This window comes from Myripristis murdjan, chromosome 10 (genome assembly GCF_902150065.1).
Source record: "Myripristis murdjan chromosome 10, fMyrMur1.1, whole genome shotgun sequence".
Classification (NCBI taxonomy): domain Eukaryota; kingdom Metazoa; phylum Chordata; class Actinopteri; order Holocentriformes; family Holocentridae; genus Myripristis; species Myripristis murdjan.
This window is the reverse complement of record NC_043989.1, coordinates 32846083-32872845: the sequence shown is the minus strand read 5'-3', so window position 1 is coordinate 32872845 and position 26763 is coordinate 32846083. Positions and strand designations below refer to the sequence as shown.

General features: G+C 40.8%; 1 protein-coding gene across 1 annotated transcript in view; it reads right to left on the bottom strand.

Moving 5' to 3' along the window:
• The window catches only part of enpp6 (ectonucleotide pyrophosphatase/phosphodiesterase 6), a 74855-nt gene that overhangs the window by 26341 nt on the left and 21751 nt on the right, over positions 1-26763 (bottom strand). The window contains exon 7 of the mRNA XM_030061656.1: positions 1854-2033. Coding sequence (XP_029917516.1) covers positions 1854-2033 — 180 coding nt within the window. The remainder of the gene's footprint in view (positions 1-1853; positions 2034-26763) is intronic.

Here is a 26763-nt window from a genome sequence, read left to right as displayed (position 1 = left end):
CACAACACACACACTATTTGAAAGCCCCTTTAGCCAGGTTAGCAGTTTTTTGTTCCCTTTGCCATCAGCACCCTGAACAGATTAAAATAGACATTGACCTGTTTAACCACCTCACTGACCTTTAACGCTGCAGTTGTTTTTAACCAGTTTTAGTCCTGTTCTCTCTCTCTCTAACTCTTGTAGAGGTAACTCTGACCTTGAAAAATATCAACACTGTAGAGGGTAATAAAGATAAGAGAGCTCATAATGAAGAACATAAATCAGCATTAGTCTAGAAACGTTAGGGCTTAAGCAGTATCAGTGATACTTTGTAGCAGGGGCCTAGCCATTACAGAGCATCAAGTGATGCTCTGTAGTGAGCAAACCTCCACCTGCACTGACCACACATGCCATGCTTTAATGCAGATCAAAGCCTGACCTAGTTTGAATGTGTCTAGTCAGCCTTTTCTTATCCAGAAAAGGGACCTCTAAGCATCGGCCAGAGTCCAAGATCTACAAACCCAAGGTAGCTGGCCTGACACTGGCACTGCTACTCCTGTGATCATGTATGATCTCTTAGTATGAACAGAATCGCTGACACGACAGTTGGGGAAACATATAAACAGGTGCATAAACTGAGAATGCCAGTCTTTCTCTGTGATCGACTCACTATTTGTTTCCATTTGAGATCTCGAATGCAAATAAACCTGCCTGCTTAAGACTCCTGCCTGGTTCTTAGTCTTAATTTTTGAAGCCGCCAAGACTTATTTTATTGGTGTTTTTTGGTACCAAGTCTAAGAAGTTTTCTGCAGTCAACCTGGCCTGATCTGGACAGAAGTTTTCCACATCACTCTCTTTCTCCGATTGTGTGTGTGTGTGTGTGTGTGTGTGGTTAAATGTGCATTATTTATTCATTAGTTGAGTGTTGTCAAATTTTTTGCTACACTGTGACAGAAAATAAAGTTACCTTATCTTATCTTATTCCCCTTGAATTGTTGAGTAGAATCTTCATTGTACCCCCATTATTTTCAGTGGTGGATGACATCAGCAGCTGATATCTCATTTTTCATAAAAAGCAAATATCTGCCTGATATACTGCCACACCAAAATAGTGATATAACGCAGGGAATGGAAACCTTTTTGATACAAAGTGCCACTTTTAATCAGCCTGCCATACCGACATTAAGTTTAATTATGACACCACATAAAAATCAAAATCTCCAGTTGATCTGTAATTTTATTCCATCCATACAGGCAACATGCATAGCAACAGCAGACTTTGAAGGTTCACCAGTAAAAACAGTTAGTGGTGTGCTTGGAGGGGGTGGATCAGAAAAGATATTTAGGGTGTTGGCTTGCTTCCCATACCTTGTCTGCTTCATCCATGAAAGTGTTAGTATTAAAAGTTTAAAGTTTAAAGTATTAAAATGACTTTTAATACTTGACATTCGACAAACAACATTTTCAAAACATAAAATACACATGGCACCTCACACTTCTGCTTGTTAGGGCTGGAATGCTCAGACCTTTACTCTAGCTTTCTTAGCCAGCAGGGCTGCAGGGGTACTGGGCCTGAACTGGCATTGGCACTGCAGGAAGTTGTACTATCAATTACACTAAACAACATGGGCCATGCGACAGCCAGTGGCTGTGCAAGAGGTAGGCTAATGTGGCGTTCAGATGAGAAGGCACATTAAAAAAAAAAAAAAAAAGAAAAGAAAAAATCCCCTCTTGCACACTTATTGTCAGTGTGCCACTAGTTATGCAACTGCATGCCTCAGGATGCTGACCCCTGGTCTAACAGGTCTGACCCATCTGATCTGAGATTAGTGTGGCTTTTGGTCAGTGCTCAGGTTAAAGTTCTTTATACTCACCTGGCCAGTAGTACATGAAGACCTTCTTCCCTCTCTTCTGCAGGGTGACCCATAATGGCTCTGATCCGTCCCACCAGAAAGGCAGTCGGCTGTCAGCATTTGTACCAATCAGAAACTCCTTCAAGGAGACCTCATCCCACATGTAGTTACCAGTCATCTGATGAACCTCACAGTATCGGCCTGAGTGAATACACAAGAGTACATGGTTAGACAAAATGCCCTCCAGCCAGGGGTTCAGTTTCAAGTCCTCATGCCAAAGTGCCCTTCAGCATGAACATAAACTCTGACATCCCAAAAGGGAAGGAAACCAAAGTCAATTTATTTTTTGACAACTATGACACTGTTATCACAGTATTTACTACACTCATACACCACACCACATTAGATGGTTAGGATTAGTTTTGTTTTTAATCCACTAGTAGAAAAGTGTGGATGTACTGGCAAGTTCCAGGTTGAATGCACTTGTGTGCTCACTCAATTCAGTTAATTAATAGTCTCAAGTTGTCACTTTGACTTGCTGCTTCTCAGGTAATAACTTTATTAATGTCCACAAACTATTACAATCTCTCCACCATTTTAGTCAGTAGTTAATTCCATTTTCATCCTTCATTCATATTTTATTTCATATTTCATTTTGCTGTTTGTGTAACCACGTTTTAGTGATAAACTCGGTGGAAGTGTGGGGATTTCCATGGTTCTATGTTCATGGAATTTTTGTTTTTGGATATTGTTTGCTTTCTGTTTCTCCCTGTGTTCCCAGTGTTTTTGGTGTCTTGGTTTCCTGTGCCCTCTCTGTATGAGTCCTGTTTGCCCAGCTTCCAGCAACTGCCCTGAGTTTGATTCCTTGTTAGTCTCTAGTGTATTTTAGTCTTTTTCGTATTTTCACTTCTGAGTTTATCAGTTCAATATATGTGTGTGTGTTTGCCTTGCCTGTTTCCAAAACCTTTGTGTTCCTAAGTTCTGAGTTTATGCGTTAACCTGCCTTTAGTTATATTAAATAGGTTCAACTCTGCAAGCCTGCCTGCCTGGTGTCCTGCATTTGGGTCATTCTGCTCTGCTACACAATGAACCAATGAATGAACAGAAGTGAAAACAGGACTTAAATAAAACTAGAATTAATGTATGCTTCTTAAACCTGGCAAGTTGCACTTTACATCCATGTCTGTCCAGACCAATATATTTGTCATGAAGACTTTGAAGGATTTTAATAAAAGGTATTAAATGTAATTTTGGTGAAATTGAAGTTATCACTGACATCTATGACTCCAGTGAATAATTTCCAGTGAGAAACATGCTCTCTTCACTTGGAGACTATTTTTACAGAGGACTGAGAGAGCTTTGTCACATGGTGCAACAATAATCACCTGAAGTTAAATATCAGCAAAACCAGTGAGCATGTGCTGGGATACCAGAGGAGCAGGAGGCCCTCTGTCCTGACTGTTATTCCCAGCCACCGCTATCACCAGTATGGAACCATAAAAATCAACTGCAATAAAGGGCAGTCAGCAGGGAAGACTGAAAAAAACTGGGTAGCCGCAAAAATCTGACTGGTTAGGGAATTACTGGGACAAATTCTGTTGGTCTGCAAGCTCTCTTGGGCTCTGCCGGCCAATGAGAGCAATCTTTATAATCTTTATAGCCTCTAATAATGACCATTTTGACTAGGCTTATCAAATGCTCCAGATAAAGAGGGCTATAGAATCCCATCATAATGGCTATAACTTCTATACCTGATGGTTCTTTGATCTGTCAGCCAGTGTGGCCCAGCAGACAGTCCATGTGGCTCCACCCTGCTGCACTCAGGTGTGTTTGAGGCAAGTCAGCAGCATCACTACAAAAGCTAAGATCGTGGAAATTAAAATGGAAAAACAAAATAAAAAGAACGTGATGCAGAAAAACTAAAACAGAAAATCTCAAGAAATCGGCAGCCAAATGCAGAAAACTCTCCAACCTGTTTGCTACCTCTATTGCCACAACTAGTCCTGCAGAAGTGACTGTGGGGAGGAATATGCATTGCAGCAACTAGACAGGTTCAGTTTACAGTGTTGACCCACCTCAGCCCAGCAGACCTGCCCCTGACACAAGCTGTGCAAAGGAAAGTACAGCCAAAGTGGTAGGGCTGTGTGAGCTCTCCCATCTTACTCACACTGTACACTAATGACTGCAAAAGTACGCAGTCTGGTACATCAAAAATAAAAACAAAAACAAAAAACACAAAACAAAACAAAACAAAACAAAACAAAACAAAACAAAACAAAACAAAACAAAACAAAACAAAACAAAAACAAAAACAAACAAAATCAAACAACACTATGCTTCTTAGTTTACTGTACTTAGTGTACTGCACTGTAATGACAATCAATCATCATATATCAAAAGTGGGCATTCAAATGCATAAGAATGGAACTTTATTTCAGCCCTTCAGTGAGGAGGACACAATAGGCACAGTGCCCTATTCTAATTTCGCTATTTTGTGCCTCCTTGTCTCTTCTCCTCTGCGAGGCACATATGTGTGTAAATATGAGATCGTGAAGCAGGGCTTTGCTGAAAATGTGCATCCGTGCTTAGCGAGTGTACCTACTATAAATAATGGCTACAATGGTCAACATTACACAAATTGTGCCAAAAGTTTAACCGAATAAGAGGCAATTTAATAAATATCTTTTTTTTTTTTTTATAGGTATACACAGTATGTTATCTTCACATTTATGAAAATTACAATAGAAATTACAATTAACATCTGGCAGATGCTTTTATCCAAAGTGGTGTACATATGAAATTTTTATACTTCACAAACAAAGATCAATTCAGGAGAGAACAATGACATCAAGTGCCAGAGAGCTGCTCCAAAGGACATCGGCGCTACAAGGCAATGCATTGAGGGAATATAGAGTCAAGTGCATAATGTGCATGGAAGAGAGAGGAAGGCGTAGAGGCAGATTTTTTTTTTTTTTTTTTTTTTTTAAATGAATTACCAATTTGCACACATTATTTAATTATAAAGGTTTGAAATTTCAGCATGATACATAATACTGTGAATAAAATAGAATGATTTCATTCTAAAAAAAGAAATCCATATATAGGCCTAATACTTATAAGTTAGGTCCATAAGTATTTGGACAGTGACACTATATTTATAATTTTGCCCTTGTACACCACCACTGTGGATTTGAAGTGGAGTAATCAAGATGTGATTGAAGTGCAGACTTTCAACTTTAATTTAAGGGGTTGAACAAAAATATGGCATTAACTGTTTAGGAATTATAGCCACACTTTAATGCTCATCAGAATTTCCTAGGTTAGTTCAAATTAATAGTCCTACCTAGTCACCTGATGCAGGTGAATACAGTAAGCCAGAGGTGCTATCAAACCACACTTGTGGGGTGTGTCAGGGGCAACTCAACATAACTGACAGATGCAATTGCAAAATGGATTTCCATGGACTGTAGACCCACCAACATTGTTGAAGACAACAGCAAGACAATAGACTCCTCCTCAACGTTTGATGTACTGTGTGTTTAGAGATGCTCTTCTGCATAAAACTATAAAAAGAGTGATATGCAGTTGACTTACTGTTGCATTACTGTCAGCTTGAAGCAGTCTGGCCTTTCCCCTGTGACTCTTAATTAACAAGGCACCTTTGCCCAGAGCTACACTAGATTTTTGTTCTGCATCATTCCCTGTAAAGATCAGCAGTGTCTGAGATACTAAAACCGTCCCAACACCAACAATCATCACACCAGTGGTGAGCGGTGATGTTTTTGTGTAGTCATGCTGTGGTCCCAATTTCATGCGAGCGCCGGCGTGGGCGCGAGGGCACAAGCTCGAAAATTTTGGGGCATTTATTTATTATTAAAAATGCATAATATGGTTTTTAACTATATCAACTCGACAACTCGATTTTGATATACACGCTTGCACATTTTGCCCCAATGTTACCAACAACAATGTGTTGGAGTGGAAATGAAAGTGGAAATTATTAGAACGGACGGATGATGCAGTAATAACCAGTTACAGAGTCAAGCAAATGACACATGAACATGCTCACAATGTTACCAACAAAATGTTGGAATTTACCATGAGATCAGAACTACTGGGACGTGCCACGAGGTGATGCAAACACACAGCAATGTCACCAGCTAGCCTGCAAACACACAGCAATGTCACCAGCTAGCCTGCAAACACACAGCAATGTCACCAGCTAGCCTGCAAACACACAGCAATGTGACCAGCTAGCCTACATGGTCAATGAAATGACACACAAACATGCCCAACTGCCCATCAGGCTACGCACCAAAGTGATAAACGTCAGAGAACACCTCTTTTTCATAACACCTGCAACAGCCTAAATCCATGAAACATGCCAGGTTACTCAACTGAAGTTGTATTTTCACCCATTTTGATTGTCACGATGCAGATGAAAGAACAAACTAATGTTAACGTTCCCGTACTAGCTAGCCAGCTAACGCCGTTAACAGTAGCTAGCTGTCAAGTGAACAGGGTTGCCAACTCTCACGCATTGGCGGTGACAGTCACACATTCAGCCTCAATCTCACGCTCTCACGCTCGAGAGAGAAATCTCACGCCAAATCTGACTTGTTTTCTATTGTAAATTTTTCCACTCCATCCGGTCAGGTGTGCTGGATCTGGTTGATTATTATTATTAGTTGATTATTGATTGTGCAATGCTGCGACTCGCAGTTAATCGCGCTGCGCGCATTAAACTATTTTGCAGAAGCAAAATAGCCATTATTTCTTTATTATTGAAAAAGAATAAAGATCCTACAGAGTGTTCAAACTATAGACCGCTTTCATTGCTTAATTCTGATCTCAAAATATTTGCTAAGATACTTGCACGCCGTCTACAAGGTTACATGACTAGGTTAGTACATTGTGACCAAACAGGTTTTATTGGGACTAGACTGGCCTCTGATAATGTTAGGAGACTGTTACACATTATAGACAAGGCATCTACTATAGGTCCACCTGCTGCTGTGTTGTCACTGGATGCTATGAAGGCATTCGATCGCCTAGAATGGCCTTATTTGTGGTCGGTGCTGGATAAGATGGGGTTTGGTGCCATATTTGTCAACTATATTAAGTTGTTGTACTCCAACCCAACAGCAATGGTGCTGACGGGAAAGATTTGTTCATCACCTTTTAAGATTTGTAGATCTTCCCGACAAGGCTGCCCTCTGAGCCCACTACTGTTCGCTCTCTCACTTGAACTGCTGGCTGAGATGGTTCGCCAATCTTCTTATATCTCTCCAATCTCCATTAATGGCACTAATCACCACATTTCGCTGTATGCTGATGATATTTTATTGTTCATAAATCAGGCACCGCAATCAATACCCCACATCTTGCATATCTTCAACCAATTTAGTGACATCTCAGGTTATAAAATAAACTGGACAAAATCAGCTCTTTTACCTTTAAATGATGCAGCAAGATCTGCTGCTTTGCCATCCATAATTCCAGTTGTCTGTCAATTTAAATACCTGCGTCAATTTAAATACCAGTGGCTACAAAACTACTGTAAATACTCGGTATCACAAAGCGCATGTGCGTGTCAAGCTGTCAACTTTCCAGCATTTCACTAGCAAATTGAGATAGATACGAATATATAGGCAGCGGTTTGCAACCAAAATTATAGAAATAAGGTATATTATAAAAGGACACACTAGGAGACCAACATTTTAAAGATTTTAATTGAAGGGCTTGGGCATGCGCTGCATTTATATATAACATTTATAGCTTATTATGACTGCTCGCCCCTGCATTACACCATTATAGTCACTTCAGTTCACATTTCTTTTTATCATCTTATCTGAACATCTTAACCATGTCTATCTACTTGCTTTTAACCACTGAGTATTTGTATTTCCCATTACAAGTGGCCACTAGGTATGTATGTAAATTTCATTCATTCATTCATCTTCTAAACCGCTTATCCTCACTAGGGTCGCGGCAGGTTGCTGGAGCCTATCCCAGCGCACATAGGGCAGAAGGCAGTGAAACACCCTGGACAGGTCGCCAGTCCATCGCAGGGCAGACAGACAAACACTGACATTCACACACACAGTCACACCTAGGGTCAATTTAGCTACTCAAATTCACCTAAGCTGCATGTCTTTGGACGGTGGGAGGAAACCGGAGTGCCCGGCAGAAACCCACACAGACACAGGGAGAACATGCAAACTCCACACAGAAAGGACCTTGGGTGGGAATCGAACCCAGGACCTTCTTACTGTGAGGCAACAGTGCTAACCACTGCACCACCATGCCACCCTGTATGTGAATTTATGTATTATATGTATTATATAGATATTTAATATGTATTTTATTTACATAGCAATTGATAAATTGCCTGTGGAACAGGACTCTCTGGAAGAAGAGATATTGTATCTCATTGGGACCTTCCTGGATAAATAAGGGATGAATACAGCTTTTACTGAAATCTTGCTTAACAATGTTTGACTGCTGCCATGTTCTCCTATTCCGACTCAGCAGTAGCTGAACAATTACATGCTAGTTGTGTTTGGCTGGAGAGGCTGACCTGCAACAGACCTTTTGTCTCACAACAAATAACCAGACCAGACTCATTGTCTTTTGGACAGATAACAACACCAGATGGTAGCAGACAGTGGAAGACTCACCTGGTTGTGAGCCTCTGACACATCAAAAGCCCAAAGAAAAGCACATTTTTATTAAATAAAATAAATATCTCTACCAATCTTGATTTTAAATAAAAATAACTTGACTCCATAGGAGTCCATCAGCAGACAGGTCCATCTAACAGCTACTAACAGTGTGTGAGGTTGCAGATGGAACCAACTGAACATCTCGATGCCAAACCCTCCCTTTGCAGGTGTGTAAGAAAATATACAGAAGCCGTCACATGCCATACAACTTCCATGATGTCGTCTATGAGTGCATCGAGTAGCCTGAAAACATCTGTGATATCAAGTGAGGAGGTTCCCTTAGTTATAGTTATAGAAATTATGAGCCATATTATAGCCATGTTATAGCAAATATAAGCCTATTGTTCCACACTGTGATTGCATTTAATTGCTAACATTGGCTAGCTGGTTGGCATGCAAATACAAGCTAACATTAGCTAAGCCGCCTGGTAGTGATATAGGTAAGCAGGGCACATATATTTTTCCTCAGTTTGCCGAGGAGGAGCCCAGACAGACCGTCCGGTAATGTGACGGAGGTTAGAGAAAAGGGAGACAATGGAGATGAAGACGTGGTGGAGTGAGGGAGAAGAGCTGGAGTGGCTGCTGCTCGGGCAGCCTCAGCAGATGACGATGATACAAAAGAGACAAAAGACAATCGTCAGATATATGAACTGTATTTATTGGATTATATACTGTACATTTAATTATATACTTAGTATACAGTAAGTGTACATATACTTACACAATAAGTATGACAGTACTTCACTGCAGTGTCCATTTCATTGCAATAGTTTTGGTCATTGCCACTTCAGATTATAGTAATACATATGTTCATTCCAAGGGACAACTGTACCTTTTTAAAACAAATCATCATGGAAAGCTGGTCCTTGTGAAGACACTGACATTACACATTAGTTTAACACATTATTTTATATTTTTTATACATTTTCTGTTAAATGGTATTTCACCAAGATTATGAGTTACAGGGTGAGTGAACATGCATCAGTAAAGGCAAACAAATGTGACACTTACCTAGACCCCTCCTTACTTGTGTTTGCACCAGTTCTGATATGGATGTTGCAGGTACAGGGGACACTAATCTGAACTGTCTGGCGTCATCTAGTCACAAGCTCCTCTTTCCAGGCATCCCAACTCCACTTGTGATTCTCCTGTACACATGTTGACAATCCTTGCTTGCAGCTCAAACATTGAGCAGCATTCTGAAACCGTAGAAATTAAAAACACAAATTAAAAACACTCATGATCTGCTAATCATTTTAACAGTCAATAAAAAAGAATCGTATATAGTGTAGAGAAAATCACTTGAATACAAAACATTGAGTTAATTGTAATTTCTATTGAGTTCCATTTCTGTAAATAGAAATATTTCAAATGTGTGAGCCGCTGGCTTGTTTCAATTATTCAAGTGTGAAACTTGCATCTCTTTTCATCAGCTGTTTTCAGTGTTGGTCAGTTCTGCTGGGTATTATAGTCCAAAGCTGTGACTTGAAAATGCCCTGTGAGTCTGGGATCGGGTTTTCCTCAACAAAAACAACACAATATATAAAATATAGCACAGCTAGCAGGTCAACTATAACAACGATCTTATGGGGAGCCCCCTAGGGCCAGTTGAAAAAAAGCAAATGTGTAAATCTGTACTCTCGCTTCAGAAATCAGTTCATACTGCGTACGGCCAATAATCATGCAATAGTCATGCAATCAAAGCAAGCACTCACCACATAGCATTTACATTGGTAGTCTACATTACCTGTCCAGCAGAAAACAGGCAACTTCGGCATCACTGTGAAAATATTTGTCCCTCATCAGCAATTTCCATCTGGGAGAGGGCACAAAGGTGTTTATCCGTGTTTTGTCGTTTGTCTCCAATTCATTTTGTATCTTCATGTTTTTTCATCTTTGATGACGAATATTCACCCCCTTGCTCTCCTTGTTGTGCTAAATAAAGTATGATTCTCCATTTATCAAACTTCTCACAACTCTATAACTCTCGCAAACAACTCCCAAAGTTCATACAACACAAAATGGCAAGCCAGCAGCTGCAAACAACTGATAATCCTCTCTGTTATCCGCATAGCTGATATGAAAGTGTATGGGTATTTGTCTTCCGGTCTACCAGTGCATTTACGCAAACGCCAAAGGCCCTCTTCAGAGCTACTGTCTGGTGTGTCCGTTCTGGGCTACTGTAGAAACATGGCAGTGCAACATGGTGGCTCCCTATGTAGCAGAAGGTGCTGGTAACCTGTCATCTCAGTTTAGAGGTTTTGGTGGCAGCACTGGTGGAGTGGGACTGGGTAAGAAAAACAAATTCCAGTCCTGATAACTTCAAGGAACACTGTGTAGGATTTAGAGTGACATTTTGGCAGAAATTGAATATAATATAAATATTTTTTAGTAGTGTATAATCACATGGAAATAAGATTTTTTGTCTTTTCTTTCTGTTAGAACGAGCCCCATGATTCACATGTACATGTGAATCATGTGACTTTTGTTTGCAAGACCTCGTTCAGTCACTGGACAGCATGAACCTAAAAACAACAAATACAAACAAGTAACAAAGCCTTTTCCATTTTGGTTAAACATCCCAACATATCAGTAGGTGTAATAGCACCACTAAAAGCAGCGCAAATGTATGGGAAATTTCTCCGTTTGAGCAAGTAGCTAGTCTGACACAGTGAAGTGAAAGCCAATCAGCTTTAAGTAGGAATGGCTGGCAAAGGGATGAGGGGAAGTGACTGGAACGTGTAACGCGTGTGTGTGCGCATGAGTGTCTCCAGCCAGTGATTCTTTGTACAGGGGAATGTGCTCCATCAAAACACCACCATCAGCACATCATCTGTGGGCACGCTCCAAAGCCTGCACTTCATTGGCCAGGATCTGCTGTTGTGCTGGGGGCTTAGTAAAGGGGGACTGCAACACACATGCATACACCACACACACACACACACACACACACACAGAGAGAGGGAGAGAGAGAGAGAGAGAGAGAGAGAGAGGGAGAGGGGCACACATGCTGCTGCTGCTGCTGCTGCTAACTGACCAGCATGTACTCTGCAAACTGTCTTAAAATTTCATAAAAACACATTCTGCTAGCAAGGTGAGATAACTTGTTTCATACAATCAAATCATCGCATTTCAAAAATTGTCTTGAACAAGATCTGTTTCATAACTGTTTGACACCCCCCGCCCCCCCTGTAGTTGTTGTGTGAGCAACAGTACAAGTACTGTAAGTACTGTAAGTAAAATGCCATGATAATTATTATGTAGCTCCACTGTGCATAACTCCAGTGTGGATGTTATTGTGTTGAGTGAGTGTATTGGCCCAAGACCAGCAAGTGTCACAGGTGTGCTCTAACTATAGAACTTGAATTATAGAACTTTGGCTTAACTGAATTTGAGTTGCGTTAAGAGTGCACAGTCTGAACGATGCTGAAGAACTCGAAGATGTGAGGGATATCTGTGACTGTATTAACCAACGAAAGATTAAGATGGTGAACGTAGCAATGTATAAACACCTAATAAACAACTTATTAGATCAAAATTATCCATTAACCTTCATGTCAATTTTTAGTAGCACTACCATTAAATTAAAAGAAACTGCTACTTACATCAAAGTTTAATCGAAAGACACATAGCAAACACCTACAAATCTGAATCAGGGTGAAAATGTTTGGGGACAAAGAAGAGGAGGTATTACCACAAGTACACTGAACCACTACTTGGTACTTCCTTCTGGAGATAAAGGAAAATAAACTTGCAGTTTCTAATACAGCATTAGCAGTTGCACTTAGGTCCAATCATGTGTAGGCTAGGTACCGATTGCTCACTCTTTAGTACTTCAACTGTGAATTTAGTGGATGAAGATAGGAAGCTGTCCTTTTTTTATATGTCTTTTGATTCATCTACCAATATAGGAAAAGAAACTAGCCCCTTTCATTAACGATTGAGGGCTCTAGTTTCCCGGCGCAGCGCGGGGTGGTGCAGTGAGGCGAACCTCCGCGCAGAGCTAGTTTCGGACCGGCGAAACGGCAGAGGCGGACAGTGTCCAGTTTCGCAGGCGGAGGTTCGCCGAGGATGGGAGGTGGCGGCGCAGCGGGAGGAGGTGCCGACAGACTTCGTCTTGGCGCAGAGTGACAGTTTCGTGCCAAAAAGGCTTCGCCGAGGTGCGCCAAAAGCTCGCCATCGAAACCACGTCTACTTTCAGCGCAAGGCGGAGCGGAGCGGTGCAGTGGAAGTTTGGTGGATGGCGCACATCACCAAAACTCACAATCAGCACAAACGGTGCCAATCTCCCTTTTGATCTGACATCAGCTGTGACGGGACAGTTGATATGGAGATATACACTATATTACCAAAAGTATTCGCTCACCCTTCAAATGATCAGAATCAGGTGTCCTAATCACTTGGCCTGGCCACAGGTGTATAAAATCAAGCACTCAGGCATGCAGACTGTGAAACAAGACATTTGTGAAAGAATGGGCCGCTCTCAGGAGCTCAGTGAATTCCAGCGTGGAACTGTCATAGGATGCCACCTGTGCAACAAATCCAGTCGTGAAATTTCCTCGCTCCTAAATATTCCACAGTCAACTGTCAGCTCTATTATAACAAAATGGAAGCGTTTGGGAACAACAGCAACTCAGCCACGAAGTGGTAGGCCACGTAAAGTGACGGAGAGGGGTCAGCGGATGCTGAAGCGCATTAGTGCAAAGAGGTCACCGACTTTCTGCACAGTCAATTGCTACAGAGCTACAAATTCATGTGACCTTCAGATTAGCCCAAGTACGTACGCAGAGAGCTTCATGGAATGGGTTCCATGGCCGAGCAGCTGGCAGCCAAGCCCACATCACCAAGTGCATGCAACGCGTCGGATGCAATGGTGTAAAGCACGCCGCCCCTGGCCTCTAGAGCAGTGGATGACGCGTTCTCTGGAGTGATGAATCACGCTTTTCCATCTGGCAATCTGATGGCGAGTCTGGGTTTGGAGGTGCCAGGAGAACGGTACATTTCAGACTGCATTGTGCAGACTGTGAAATTTGGTGGAGGAGGAATTAGGTGTGGGGTTGTTTTTCAGGAGCTGGGCTTGGCCCCTTAGTTCCAGTGAAAGGAAACTTTGAATGCTTCAGGATACCAAAACATTTTGGACAATTCCATGCTCCCAACCTTGTGGGAACAGTTTGGAGCGGGCCCTTACTCTTCAACATGACTGTGCACCAGTGCACAAAGCACGGTCCATAAAGACATGGATGACAGAGTCTGGTGTGGATGAACTTGACTGGCCTGCACAGAGTCCTGACTGAACCCGATAGAACACCTTTGGGATGAATTAGAGCGGCAGACTGAGAGCCAGGCCTCTCGACCAACATCAGTGTGTGACCTCACCAATGCGCTTTTGGAAGAATGGTCAAAAATTCTATAAACACTCTCCTCAACCTTGTGGACAGTCTTCCCAGAAGAGTTGAAGCTGTAATAGCTGCAAAAGGTGGACCGACTCATATTGAACTCCTATGGGTTAGGACATGGGGATGGCACCTTCAGTTCATAGTATGAGTAAAGGCAGGTGAGCGAATCTTTTGGTAATCATAGTGTATGTATGTGCTGATGTTGATCGTCGCATTGAATAGTGTTTTTTTCGGTATTTATTGCATTGTTCATGTGCCTGACCAATTCCGGAAGCCCTGCCTGTGAGGTTTTGGTGACATCCCACCGAGCTCAAGGAAAATCACTCTGGAATCCCCGCCCATCAACATTTGGGTCAGACTCTGAAGAGCAAAGAGTGCATCGCCATCTCCTTCAATCCTCTCTCCGAAAGATAGTTATGGTAAGTTTTCAAAAATTACCAATTAGTCCGTTCTTTTAATTTTAAGCAGGAATTGTATGGGTTAGTTGATGTACGGCATCATTTACCATACATACCATGAGTCCAAATACCGAATTTTCAAATTGCTAATGCGATATCCTGTCGGCAGCTACCGAAAAAAATAATGCTAATCAGCCAACACCAAACTGAATAGACATGAGGTAACGTTAATGTCAACGGGGAAGGATTGTTGTGGTGTATTATGTTAAATGCTTATACATTTATTATAGTATACTGATGGACTGCACTTGTGACTTGGTGCTGCGGAGATGCACGTGCAGGCTAGCTGAACAGTATGCTAGTCCAGTTATGTTTCCTCTGTTTAGTTAACACTCCTCTGTGTGCAGTCATGGATTTTCAAAACCTGTTATGCTACGTGTATTTGTTTACTCTTATCTGACTTAAAATGAGAGATTTCTTTTAATGAGAGATATTAGGCTACGGTCCGCGGTGTCGGGAGGGGGGAGGCGGGTTGGTGGCGGCGGAGTGCGCAAGGCGTGCGAGTCGGGTGTGGGGGCGGGGGGCAAACAATGTTATTGAGTTTAGACATTTTTTCCAAATCTGTTACACACACGGCTGTGTCCTTGACTCTATTTAATGTTCATGTTTTTTTTTTTTTTCTCACTATTATTTCAGATTGTTTTACAATGTACTGTGGTGTGCCAATGGTAAGTAATATGTTGGTGTATTTGATACAAATTTAAATTGTGTTTGTTTTTTAAAGCTGAAATAGGCCAGTTCAATTTTCCTATATACACTTGGTATTGACAGGATCTTACTGCTGTGTTGCGGATCATTATGTCAGTTTGCTTTCTATGCAGATATCATCATGTTAATCAAAACCAGAATCACCAATACACAGAAGTATGTCAAAGTACATGAGCCAAGCCTTGAGGAATTCTTAAATTCTGGTAAATCATGACACTGTCAGTTACTCACTTTACAATTTAAAGCTTAAGGAAGTGGGAGTGTCGATGTGATTTAAATTGAAAAAAACCTTTGCCTCTCGCTTTTTGGCAAACTATCCCATGGACATGTGTGGGGGCAGCATTTAAGGTCTGAGTTGTATGGTTGGTTTAGTTAAGTTGTAATTGCAGTTAACTATTGCAAGTGACTATGCCTGACAGTATCAGTGCATTAATAGTATGTTCTAATGTGAAAACACTTTACTAATGTACTAATGTATTTTGGTTAAAGTGACAGTTTGGCTAATTTTGGCTAACTCTCCTATCACCACACTCCCTATAGTCATATGAGTGGGTACATTTCCCACAAAAATCATCAAATACACAATCCAACAACTCCAAAACGCTGTGGTGGACAAATTGTGACATGCTCGTTCACCACACCATGAAATAATAATGTCACTACTACTTTCATTTTGAACATTTAGCATGGATTGAAGTCTTGTCTATGTTTTGTTATAGCTTTCTTGAAGTTCTCGATTCCACTTGTCACTGAAGGCGCAAGGGTTTTTGATGAGACGGGTACTGAGGTGGATGCAGAGGTCTTTGAAGAGATTGCACAGCAGCCCAACGTTGGCATACTGACTATCAAATTTTGGTAAAGGTATGATTGCTCTTTTTATTGATACTATTTTTTTTTCATCATTCAATAAATGTTGACCTACGTTGTTCTTTGTTGTTAAAAAAAACAGTGGTGTTATTTTGTCCTGCCTCTCTCTCCCAAACTTCACTTAGATTTCAAGGAAACGTCCTTCACCAGTTCTCAAGAAACCAGTACCAAGAATCCATTTCCAGTCTACAGTATGCTCTAAGATTGTGGGTCAGCCACTTGTGGAACTTTATGAGTCAGCTCCCACAATAATACGTTGAGGCTGGCTAACAGCATTGTTTCGAACCCCAACCACGTCCTGACCAGTGAATATAAATTATTACCATCAAACCGAAGATACAGAGTTCCACAGTTTCTAAGATCAGACTGAAGCACTCTTCTGTGCATCAGTCAATCCTAAAATGAACACAGAGCTTAATCCTCGATCTGAGGCACGGTGAAGGGTTATTGTTCTTCAGTCACTATGTGTTTTTTTTTTTTTTTTTTTTTTGTATGATGCTGTTTGTAAAATGTCATGTTAAATGTGTGTCATGTTAAATGTTTGTAAATGGAGCTACCAAGGTGCAAGACAAATTTCAGACTTGTGTCTGACAATAAAAGTAAAGTAAGTAAGTACTACCTGCTGGTAGTGCGGACAACACAGTCATCCTTGAAATTCTTTCCTGCCACTCAGACGACATGATCATTCTTGAGGAAAGTCCAACAAGAAAACGTCAAAGGTCAGATGAGGAGGCCAAACATGTAAGCAGTAGCGGTTTTAGGCACGGGCGAAGCGGGCAGCCGCCCGGGGCGGCATATATTCATGTCACGTGGGGGGCGGCATGAGAGCAAAAAAAAAAAAAAAAAAATCATCCTTGCTGCAAAGCAGTTTTCTATTACCGTATTCATCTGAATATAAGACAATATTTTTTCCATTGAAAATGCCCTGAAAAAACGCCCTCGTCTAATATTGGGGTCTAAGCAAATACACATGTATTGTGCTTGCATATAAACCAGAAGGTAGGCTCGCCTGATGCCGCGATTACCGGCGAATGGCCGCATTGCGCAGTCAATAATCAACCATGTTGTCTGTGTCACTGTCCGTTGTGCTGCTGCAGCCGCGTATGAACAAAAGTTGATTTATAATGAGAGGATGGCAGTATGTGTGCGCCGCTCACCTGTCAGATCCGGCAGACCTGACCGGGTGGGCGCGGCACCTGTAGGCATCAAGCCGGTGCCGCGACCGGCCCGCCTGATGATGACCGGTGGCTTTTTTTTATGCAAACAAGATTTTGTTCATATAAAAAGTATTTTTCCAAAAAAGGTATTTGTGCAGGTGTTGGCGCCCCTGCTCTGGGAGGGGCGCGTCTAGCCGCCAGAGGGGCACCGGTAGCGGCCGTTATCGCTTGGAAGTTCTTGCCGTGCGCGCACGCACGGGGCTAGAATGGTAGGGCGCAAGGCAGTAATTTCGCCCAGGGCGGCAACATGGGCAGAACCGCCACTGCATGTAAGTTATGTGGGAATATTTTTTTGCAATTGATTCCCCAGGAGTTTCAGGATTTTGTTACATTTTTAATGTATTCATTGTCTCTACTGAAATGCTTGTCTACTTCATAGGTGGTTGAACTGGCGTTGACAAAGAGACCGGGGGGAGACCGTGTAATTAAAGAGTACAACCGCACAAAAACTCTGAGTGACTCCTCACGACATCAGATGGTCAACATCCTTGTGGCAGACATGACAGAAAAACATGGGTAATATGATTGTCTATGGTGGAACTTTGTCTCCCATGTTTATGGGGAAAACATTAATGTTGTTGTTCTTGTAATTAGCTTTGCTGTGAAACTTATTTGAAGCATTTAAATTTACAAGTTTTCTCTTGTCAGGATGGCCCCTCCACGGAGTGTAAGAGAGATGTACGCACGAGGCTTAGTGGACTTTTTCCCTTACTTGATGGATCCCTACTCTAAAAATGGATATGTAAGTGTTTGCTTGCTGAGAACAAATCATTGTTTGCATGTGCTATTAAAATAGTTGCAGTTCAGAGACATGATGCATGATTTAAAAATTAAAATAGTGCATTTCTTTTGAAAATGCACTATTATACGAATGAAGTTACTATCAAGGAAAAGATGAAAATGACTTTTGAACATCGTCGCAGTATGGTCCTCGATGAAGAGAGATCCTCAGATGTCTTGATGGAATTTCCCCGCTTCAAAGTATTTTAAAATGTGCGTTTATCCTGTCAGTATTAATTAATGTCAACAGCAACATTTTTCATTAGGTCTCTTAAATTTAATATATATACTTTAAAACTGTTTGTAGCTCTTGGTATTTCATTTATCTTTTGCAAATCAAGCAACACTTCATCCTGCAGTTTGGAGAAGGTGTAGCTGCATGGTTTATGGAAAGGTTAGTCCCAACTGTACTGGTTAAAGCTTAAAACTGGCTCATCTGTTTTCAATTTGTCACGTCTATACAGTAGTCCCTCATTAATCGCGGGAGTTACGTTCTAAAAATAACCTGCAATAGGCGAAATCCGCGAAGTAGTCAGCTTTATTTTTTACAATTATTCTAGATGTTTTAAGGCTGTAAAACCCCTCACTACACACTTTATACACTTTTCTCAGACAGGCATTAACATTTTCTCACTTTTCTCTCTTGTTTAAACACTCTCAAAGTCCAAACCTTCGTAGCAAAGTAAGTCCAGTAAAAAAAAAAAAAAAACATGCAAAATTGCACTAAAAAAAAATCCGCGAAACTGCAAGGCCGCGAAAGGTGAACTACGTTATAGTGAGGGACAACTGTACTTGACTTATTTTGGGACATTCAGGGACACAACTTGACACCAAGTATTTATTATTCCTATCAATATTGATCTTGTGTTATGTCAGTCTATGTGAGTCTGAATTTCTCAATCATGAATTATGTTTTTCTTTATTTAGGTGGACCACTACATTCAAACAAAAGGTCATTCAGCAGTGTAAGGGTCTTCCTACCACAAGTGGCCTTGAAGAGCTTATCCACTGTGCTGAGGCTACATCGAATGATTAAGAAATTAATGATGACACACTCGCCCTCGGTAGAGTGATCTTTTTTTTCCTGTGTAGTTTTCTCATCTTTTTTTTGTGCAGATGTGATTCTAAACTATAACGTGTTTAAATAATTGTAGAACATTTAGCTCTTTGTTTGAAAATAAAGGCTGGGACAGTGATCTTTCATCCATCATCCTCCTCCTCCACCTGGTACCTCCCTCAGCCCAAGGCCGGAAAAGACCAGGCAAGGTGTCTGCAGCCCAAGATGAGAGGCAGCTTGTCGTGTTCAAGAAGGTTTGTGTTATTACTTATGAAGATGTCCAAATACTGTGAAACTGTATTACTGCAAAAATCTTTTTCAGCAACACATTGATTATTTCTGAGGCAAAATTACTCATCTTTACAATTTATCAACAAAAAATAGTGACTGTTGTAATTTGTGATCTCAACTTTTTACTTTTACCTATTCTCTATCCTCAGACTGGAACAAGTATACAAGAACATGTTGATGCAATCAAAAGCACCATGGAACCGTATCTTCTCACTGTCCATGAATTCTTCATTATTCTAGACAAGCAGGTCATACCATGCAGGTCAACCAGTTCCCTAGGAGCTTTTGACGAACTCTTTAAGGCACACTTTGTATTTGGTACCAGATACAATCAGATGCTCTACAACATGTACACTTTCATTCAGACAACTATTTTCAACACTGATATTGGTAAAGTCCAGGAGAGCCAACGTGTTGCTGAGGTGAGGGCCAGGCTGCTGCACTAGGTAATACGTGACTTGCACGGTTACATAGATATTTGTCACTTTTCTCTCAAAGTTCATGCATCAGTATTGTTAGTGATTTTCTAATTTCACTCAGTCGTATTTGACAGCATGGCTCTGATTTGTTTTGTTTGCCACTCTCATTTTGTGTCAACCAATGGCCTTATGAGGCATATGCGGTTGATTCATCAAGCAGGATGTTGTCATGTTTTCATGTTTTCTACAAGCCATCGCAGGCACTTAAGGTGGTCAGTGTTCAAGAGTTGGTCTATTTCAAGCCAATGGATATTCAAATGTCATATGGACCAACAGATACTTCAATGTTTGTAGTTCCGTATTGCCATATGATGCAACCTTGACCAGTGTTTTTATTGTCTGGCTTAGGTCATCCTGTTTACCTATATGTATTCCATTCCAATAACGATTTGTCAGTGTTTTGAGAGATTTTCTCCATTGTTGTAACTTTTAAATGGAGCTTTACATGATTTTCATGGTTACTTTTTTAATGTAAATATTTTGTGAATTTAAAATAAATTAGGTTAATGTATGGATATAATTGTGTATGTGTATTTGCAACACTGTCAGGAGTCGCTTTAAAATCCACACTCCTTAGAGTAATTTCTCCAACATGCAGTGTTAAGTAGGCTTAACGCTGAAAGAAATGTTATTTTTTAACACTTAATTCTTCAGTGTCAAATGTGAATAACTCTATGGGTGTTATTTATCACACAGTGTTAAATATGATTGACATTTTTCAGTGTAGTGTAGTGCAAAATATCAGCTCTTGCCAGAGTCAAATTGACTCTGAAAATTTAACTCTATGTTTAGTGTACATTTTACACTCTGTAGATAGGGGCCATATGTTCACTGAGGTAAAGTTGAAATTGACTCTTTAAATTTTATATTCACACTGCGATTTTACTGTGTAGGTTACTGGAAAAACAAAAGAAAATTGAAAAGAAGAAGTTGCTGCAGACCTGAACAAAAGCGGAGAGAAACTGCAAATTGAACATACACTACTCACAAAAAGTTAGGGATATTTGGCTTTCGGGTGAAATTTACGGAAAATGTAAAACGTTCACACTACAGTGATATTATATCATGAAAGTAGGGCATTTAAGTAGAAGCATGCACTGGTGATTTCCTCATCTCAAACAATTTCTTGAAACAAAAGCCAACAACAGTGTTGGGTATACCACAACAAAAAATGTCAATGTCTCAATAACTTGTCATGTGCCCTTGAGCATCAATTACAGCTTGACAACGACGTCTCATGCTGTTCACAAGTCGACTTATTGTCTGCTGAGGCATGGCATCCCACTCTTCTTGAAGGGCAGCCCTCAGGACATTGAGGTTCTGGGGTACAGAGCTCCGAGCCTCTACACGGCAACTCAGCTGATCCCATAGGTTTTCTATGGGATTCAGGTCTGGAGAAAGTGCAGGCCACTCCATCTGAGGTACCCCAGTCTCCAGCAGCCGTTCCCTAATGATACGACCTCGATGAGCTGGAGCATTGTCGTCCATGAAGATGAAATCAGGCCTGTGTTGTTCATGCAGGGGCACAATGACTGGATTAATGATGTTATTCAGGTAGTATGGGCTTGTCACTGTACCATTCACAAAGTGTAGGGCAGTTCTGTACTGACTAGACACACTTGCCCACACAGTAACACCACCACCACCAAAGGCTCGTCTGGTGACAACAGTGGCTGATGCATAGTGCTCTCCTTGACGTCTCCAACATCGTTGGCGGCCATCATTTCTGCTCAACATGAATCGGCTTTCATCAGAGAACAGCACTGAGGCCCACTGGTCCCTCGTCCAGCGTAAATGCTCCCTGGCCCATGCAAGACGATGACACCTGTGCCTGGTGGTGTGGTCAGGTACCCTTGCAGGTCGTCTAGCACGCAGACCATGCTGATGTAAACGGTTTCAAATGGTCTGACGTGACACTTGGGTGCCTCTCACCTCCCTTAAACGTGCCTGGAGTTGAGTGGCATTCATCATCCGGTTCCACAGGGCACTGTTCACAATGAAGCGGTCATCAGTGTGGGATGTGGCCAAAGGACGTCCACTTCTATGCCTTTCTGTGACTCTTCCAGTCTCTCTGTATCTCTGTTGCAACCTGCTGATGACACTCTGTGACACTCTAAGCTCAGTGGCCACTTCCGTCTGAGGACATCCTGTTTGAAGCCCCGCAATGGCGAGGTGCTGCTGATCAGTTGTTAGGTGTCGTCTTGGTCTCATGATGTCAAAATGTGAACAGCATGATGAGGAGGACTGTTTAAATACCAATTCTAAGTGAACCAGGAAATTTATTGGTTGATTCATGGATCAAACACCTGTTGTGAATTTTGCCGTTAAACTCCTTGTTAGAGAACAGCAACTTGTGCAACAAGTACTGAGACATTGAACAGTTGGACATGTGCATTCAAAAGTTTACAGAAGGTCACATTAAGTTCACCTGTAAAGGTGATAATGCATTTTAGGTTCATCCTGAAATTTCACCCGAAAGCTGAATATCCCTAACTTTTTGTGAGTAGTGTATGTTTTAAGAAACAGTGTTTTCCATAAGAGTCTCATTAAATATATTCAAAGTATTAAAAATGCCTCTAAGAAAGCCTCTAAAATTTCTAAAATGCAGAAAATCACAATAGCTAGGAGTGTAACAATTAATTCTCTGTATTGATGAATCGAAAATCATGCTAATTCAAATAACACTATGGCTAAGAACATGGTCCAAACACTGCCACTGCCAAGTGTTATTGCACCATCCAGGCACGGACACATTTATTGTGCATGTTGGAACACATGACATCCTGGAGCGAGTCCCAGCTCCCCAATTTAGGGAAAGAAATTGAACATTTTAGCCATTTGCTGCTGCTGCTATTAAATACCTAGCTTTCCTCTGCATGCACTGCTCAAAAACTGAGCATCATAGTTAACTTCAACCGGTTCTGGGAGCAAGAAAACTGTTTCAGAATGGATAGATAGAATGGATTCATTTAAACTGAGTGGGGCTCTATATGCTTACTACCAACTTAACCTATGACCTCCACTGTTGGTATTTGGAAAGGGTCAGGAAAATCTGGGAAAAGAAATGCAATCTTTTTACCCAGGATGACAAGGACAACGCCATAGATCATTAATAACACTGCCCTCCCTCTTCATCTCTCAGAGACATCTTAACAAGCTAAGGATGCAGATAAAAGGGATTGATAGAATGTTACTAAGAGGCACCAAAAGTTCCTGCTTATCCAAACAGAGCAAGGGCAATCTCAGCCTGGGTCTTAGTCTTAGTCAGCATTTCAGGGACATCTAGACATCTAGGACTGACTGGGTCCTCACCCCATACAACCCAGCTGGGACAGTGACGAGCAACTACAATATCTGCTATCCCTGTTTGGGCCAGCATCAGCCAGAACAAAGTGTACTCAAAGCACACAGCTACTTTATCTAATCATACTCAAATTGTGTGCCAGCCACAGGCTGTACACTCAATGACATACTGAATTCTAAATCCATTTAAATATCAGCAAGTCACTAGTATTTAATGACTTTCTTATCAAGAATAACCTTGATTTTATGTTCTTAACTGAAACTTGGTTACATGAATATGACAGTTCTTCAGCCCTTGTCAAAGCAGCTAGCACAAACTTCCATTTATCAGTGAAGCTAGAGTATGCAACATATTCTTTTGAGTATGCCAGCCTCAAATCACCATCACTGATCTTGTAAATGGTTTCAGTTCTAGAGTTGTGCATGTTACTGATGCCATTGTCCCCATTAAGATCGACGTTGCCTCTGGTAAGAAAAAAGCATCATGCAAAAATGCCACAGGTAGACAAGCAGAACGTAGACAGGCAGAATGTAGGTGGAGAAAAAACAACCTCCATGTTCATTATGACATCATATAACTCTAGAACTACAAAGTCCTTTGTCTCTGTCACTAAAAACACCAATAATGCACACAATGTTTTCACTGTCATTGACAGACTGACAAACCCCTCAGCATCAGTCTCTGCTGAACTGCTATCCACCAAGTCATGAAATTACTTTGTATATTTTTTCACTAATAAAATTCTGAGGATAAGACAAACCATCTGCAACGCCATCTCAGGCAAAATGGCAATGACACCTTTACCTCTGCAGAAGACTACTGTTAAGACTGTTAATTTGGCAGTTTTTCATCACTGAGATTATGAAGCCTTGACAGAAATTGCTCAGTGCCTCAGGCCTACTACCTGCTGACTTGACACATTCTTTAACAATGTTTTTAACTGCATGGCATCAGATGTACTACAGATAGTTGATAGTTCTGTTCAGTCAGGCTTTTGCCAAAGGCCCTGTGGGTCCTGTGGGACCTGACAAGCCTGACATTAAACCAAACAAGTTGTGTCTTTGTGCTTAATCTATTGTCTTCATTCTCTCCAATTCTTGAAAAACGTCTGTGATTCTATAGCTACATTTATTTTATTTGTATTACTATGAAATTGTGAGATTAATGGGAGAAATCAACAATCAGGAGCATGGCAAGACAAAGGATTTGAATCAGGAGACTCCTGCAAAAACTGGATCGTTGGCAGTTAGATATATATATATTTTTTTTTTAATCAGCGAATCTCCTTAGTTAAAGTAATATTGTTCATGTGAAGCAGACATTTTGAGTTTGTTGTAGACACCATGAAGCATAAAATCATATATGCAGGAGCTTGGCTGTTCACATCAGAAGGATATTTCTCAGTACTGGTTACGCCTCTCTCTCTCTCTCTCTGTGTTTGATGTTTGATAAATGTGGAATGAGCTGCAGTGTGCCGATTCATTTTGGAAGAGCAACAGCCAGTAGGGAAAGTCAAGCACGTGGCTAACCAATGATAGCCAATACAGCAAATGTTTTTGGTCTGCCAATCAAACATGTATCTTTAATCACTCTCTTAGTAACAGCCAATAAATAAATAAATAAATAAATAATTACATGAATAAATAAATTTAAAAAAACTACCACGACCTTGATAACATGGCAAAAATTAAAGGATTTCTGTCTAAACAAGATGCGGAATGTGTTTATTTTCAGCAGCCTAGACTACTGTAATGGTGTATTCCCAGGTCTTTGTAAAAAATTTGTCAGACAGCTGCAGGTCATCCAGAAATCCCTCACTACCTCCAAGAAAGTGGAGCACATTGCACTGGTCCTTAAATCACTGTGTTTCAAAAGATAGCTTGTAAAATCACATTACTGGTCTATAAAGCCCTACATGGTCTCAGGATAAAATACACTTCTGATTTACTTGTATGTTTCCTAACATACAGACCCCTCGGGTCATCTCTGACCAGGTTACTCAGTGTTCCCAGGATCAAAACCAAGCAAGCTGATGAAGCAATTATTTTCTTTCCTCCCTACCTGAGGAATGAGCTTCCTGAACACCTTAGGTCTGCTAAAACTGTCAGTGAATGAAGCTGAGGTCGAAGGGGTGAAGAAGGGGTCAGCAGAGGAGCTTATTAAGGCTGATAAAGAAATGAAACAGACTGGCTGTAAATTGCATAGTGCAAAGAAGACCCACAGTGATGACTGTCACCTTGCAAGGCGTCATTTAACTGAATGCATGTGATATTGCTTATTGTAGCTTTCACATTAGTGCAGTGCAAATTTCACTACATTGTCCACATCAACATTCGTGTCCATTGGAAATAATGGAATTTTTACATTTGTACAAATTATTACTTAAGTTATTTTTTGTCTTTTTTTTTCATTTTCTAGGCACAGTACATTATTTTTACTGCCATGGACATGGTAATACTGGTCATCAACACACAAAAATATCTTTTGTGACATGAAAGTCAGGGTTTTCATGGGCAAAATTAAACTGTAAGTTTTATGGTGGCAATGAAGCATAAATTCAAACACTGAGTTGAAGGATAGAGTAGAGAGAAAGACAGAGGAATAAAAAGTGAAAATGTAAAACACCAGGAGAGAGCAGTACCATGATGGGGGGCAACAGTGAGCAGTCACATCTCTGCTGGCCAGTGAATGGCTTTATTCATCTCTCTTTCTCTGTTTCACTTTGTTTCTCTCCCTCTCTGTCAATTCAAAAAGCCTTGTCAGTGTGATGGGACTTGTCTTACACTGGCAAATGACTTTTCAAAGAAATTCAAAAGAATAAATACAGTTTACCATCTTTACATCTTAAGGCTACCTGTTCAAAGGCTTTTCTTTTCAAAAACACAAAGCACTGAATTACATGAACAATGTCATCATCTAGACTTTGGAAAAGCCCAGCATAAGCTTTCCTGAAGACTTTACACTTTGAATATGGTGTTAGATGATCCACAGTGTAGAGCGGGAGTGAACTCAACCAGCAGAAAATAGTCCCTGGGGAAGCGTTTGCTTTGCACAACCAATTATCAATTCTGTGGTTAATGAATACCTTTGCAAACAGACTCTTATGTTGTATAATATGAAATCTATACCTCTTTGAAGATGATGTGTCCTTGAATACAAACACCACCATTTCTTTTCATGGAAAATGTCATCTTCAGTTTATTTAAATCACTTTTTCAAGCAAACTGTTTCAACCACACTACTATACACTGCTATTCAGCGCTCCCTCTCTCTATGTGTCTATACTAACCCTGACTCCTGAAAGGTTACATGAAAATGTAACTGATTGTCTATGTTTGCAAATGTGCACTCACACTTGATTTGGTACTCAAATGGTGAAGGAGTAGAAGGCAGGGCTTGAGATAAGTCTGACCGTGAAGTTGCACAAACAAATAGTCATAATTCCTAGAGAGAGAGTAGGTGTGTATGTGTGTGCGCGCACATGTGTGTGAGGTCAGGTTTTTGAGCAGCTATTTGAAAGAGGCAACAGTAAGGGTAAGAATCATGGAAGTCTGACACTTTAGAGCAAATAAATAAAACTTAAATACAGTGATATAAGTATATTATTACATTATCAGCTCCACTTATTACATTATTTGTTTTTTTTTCT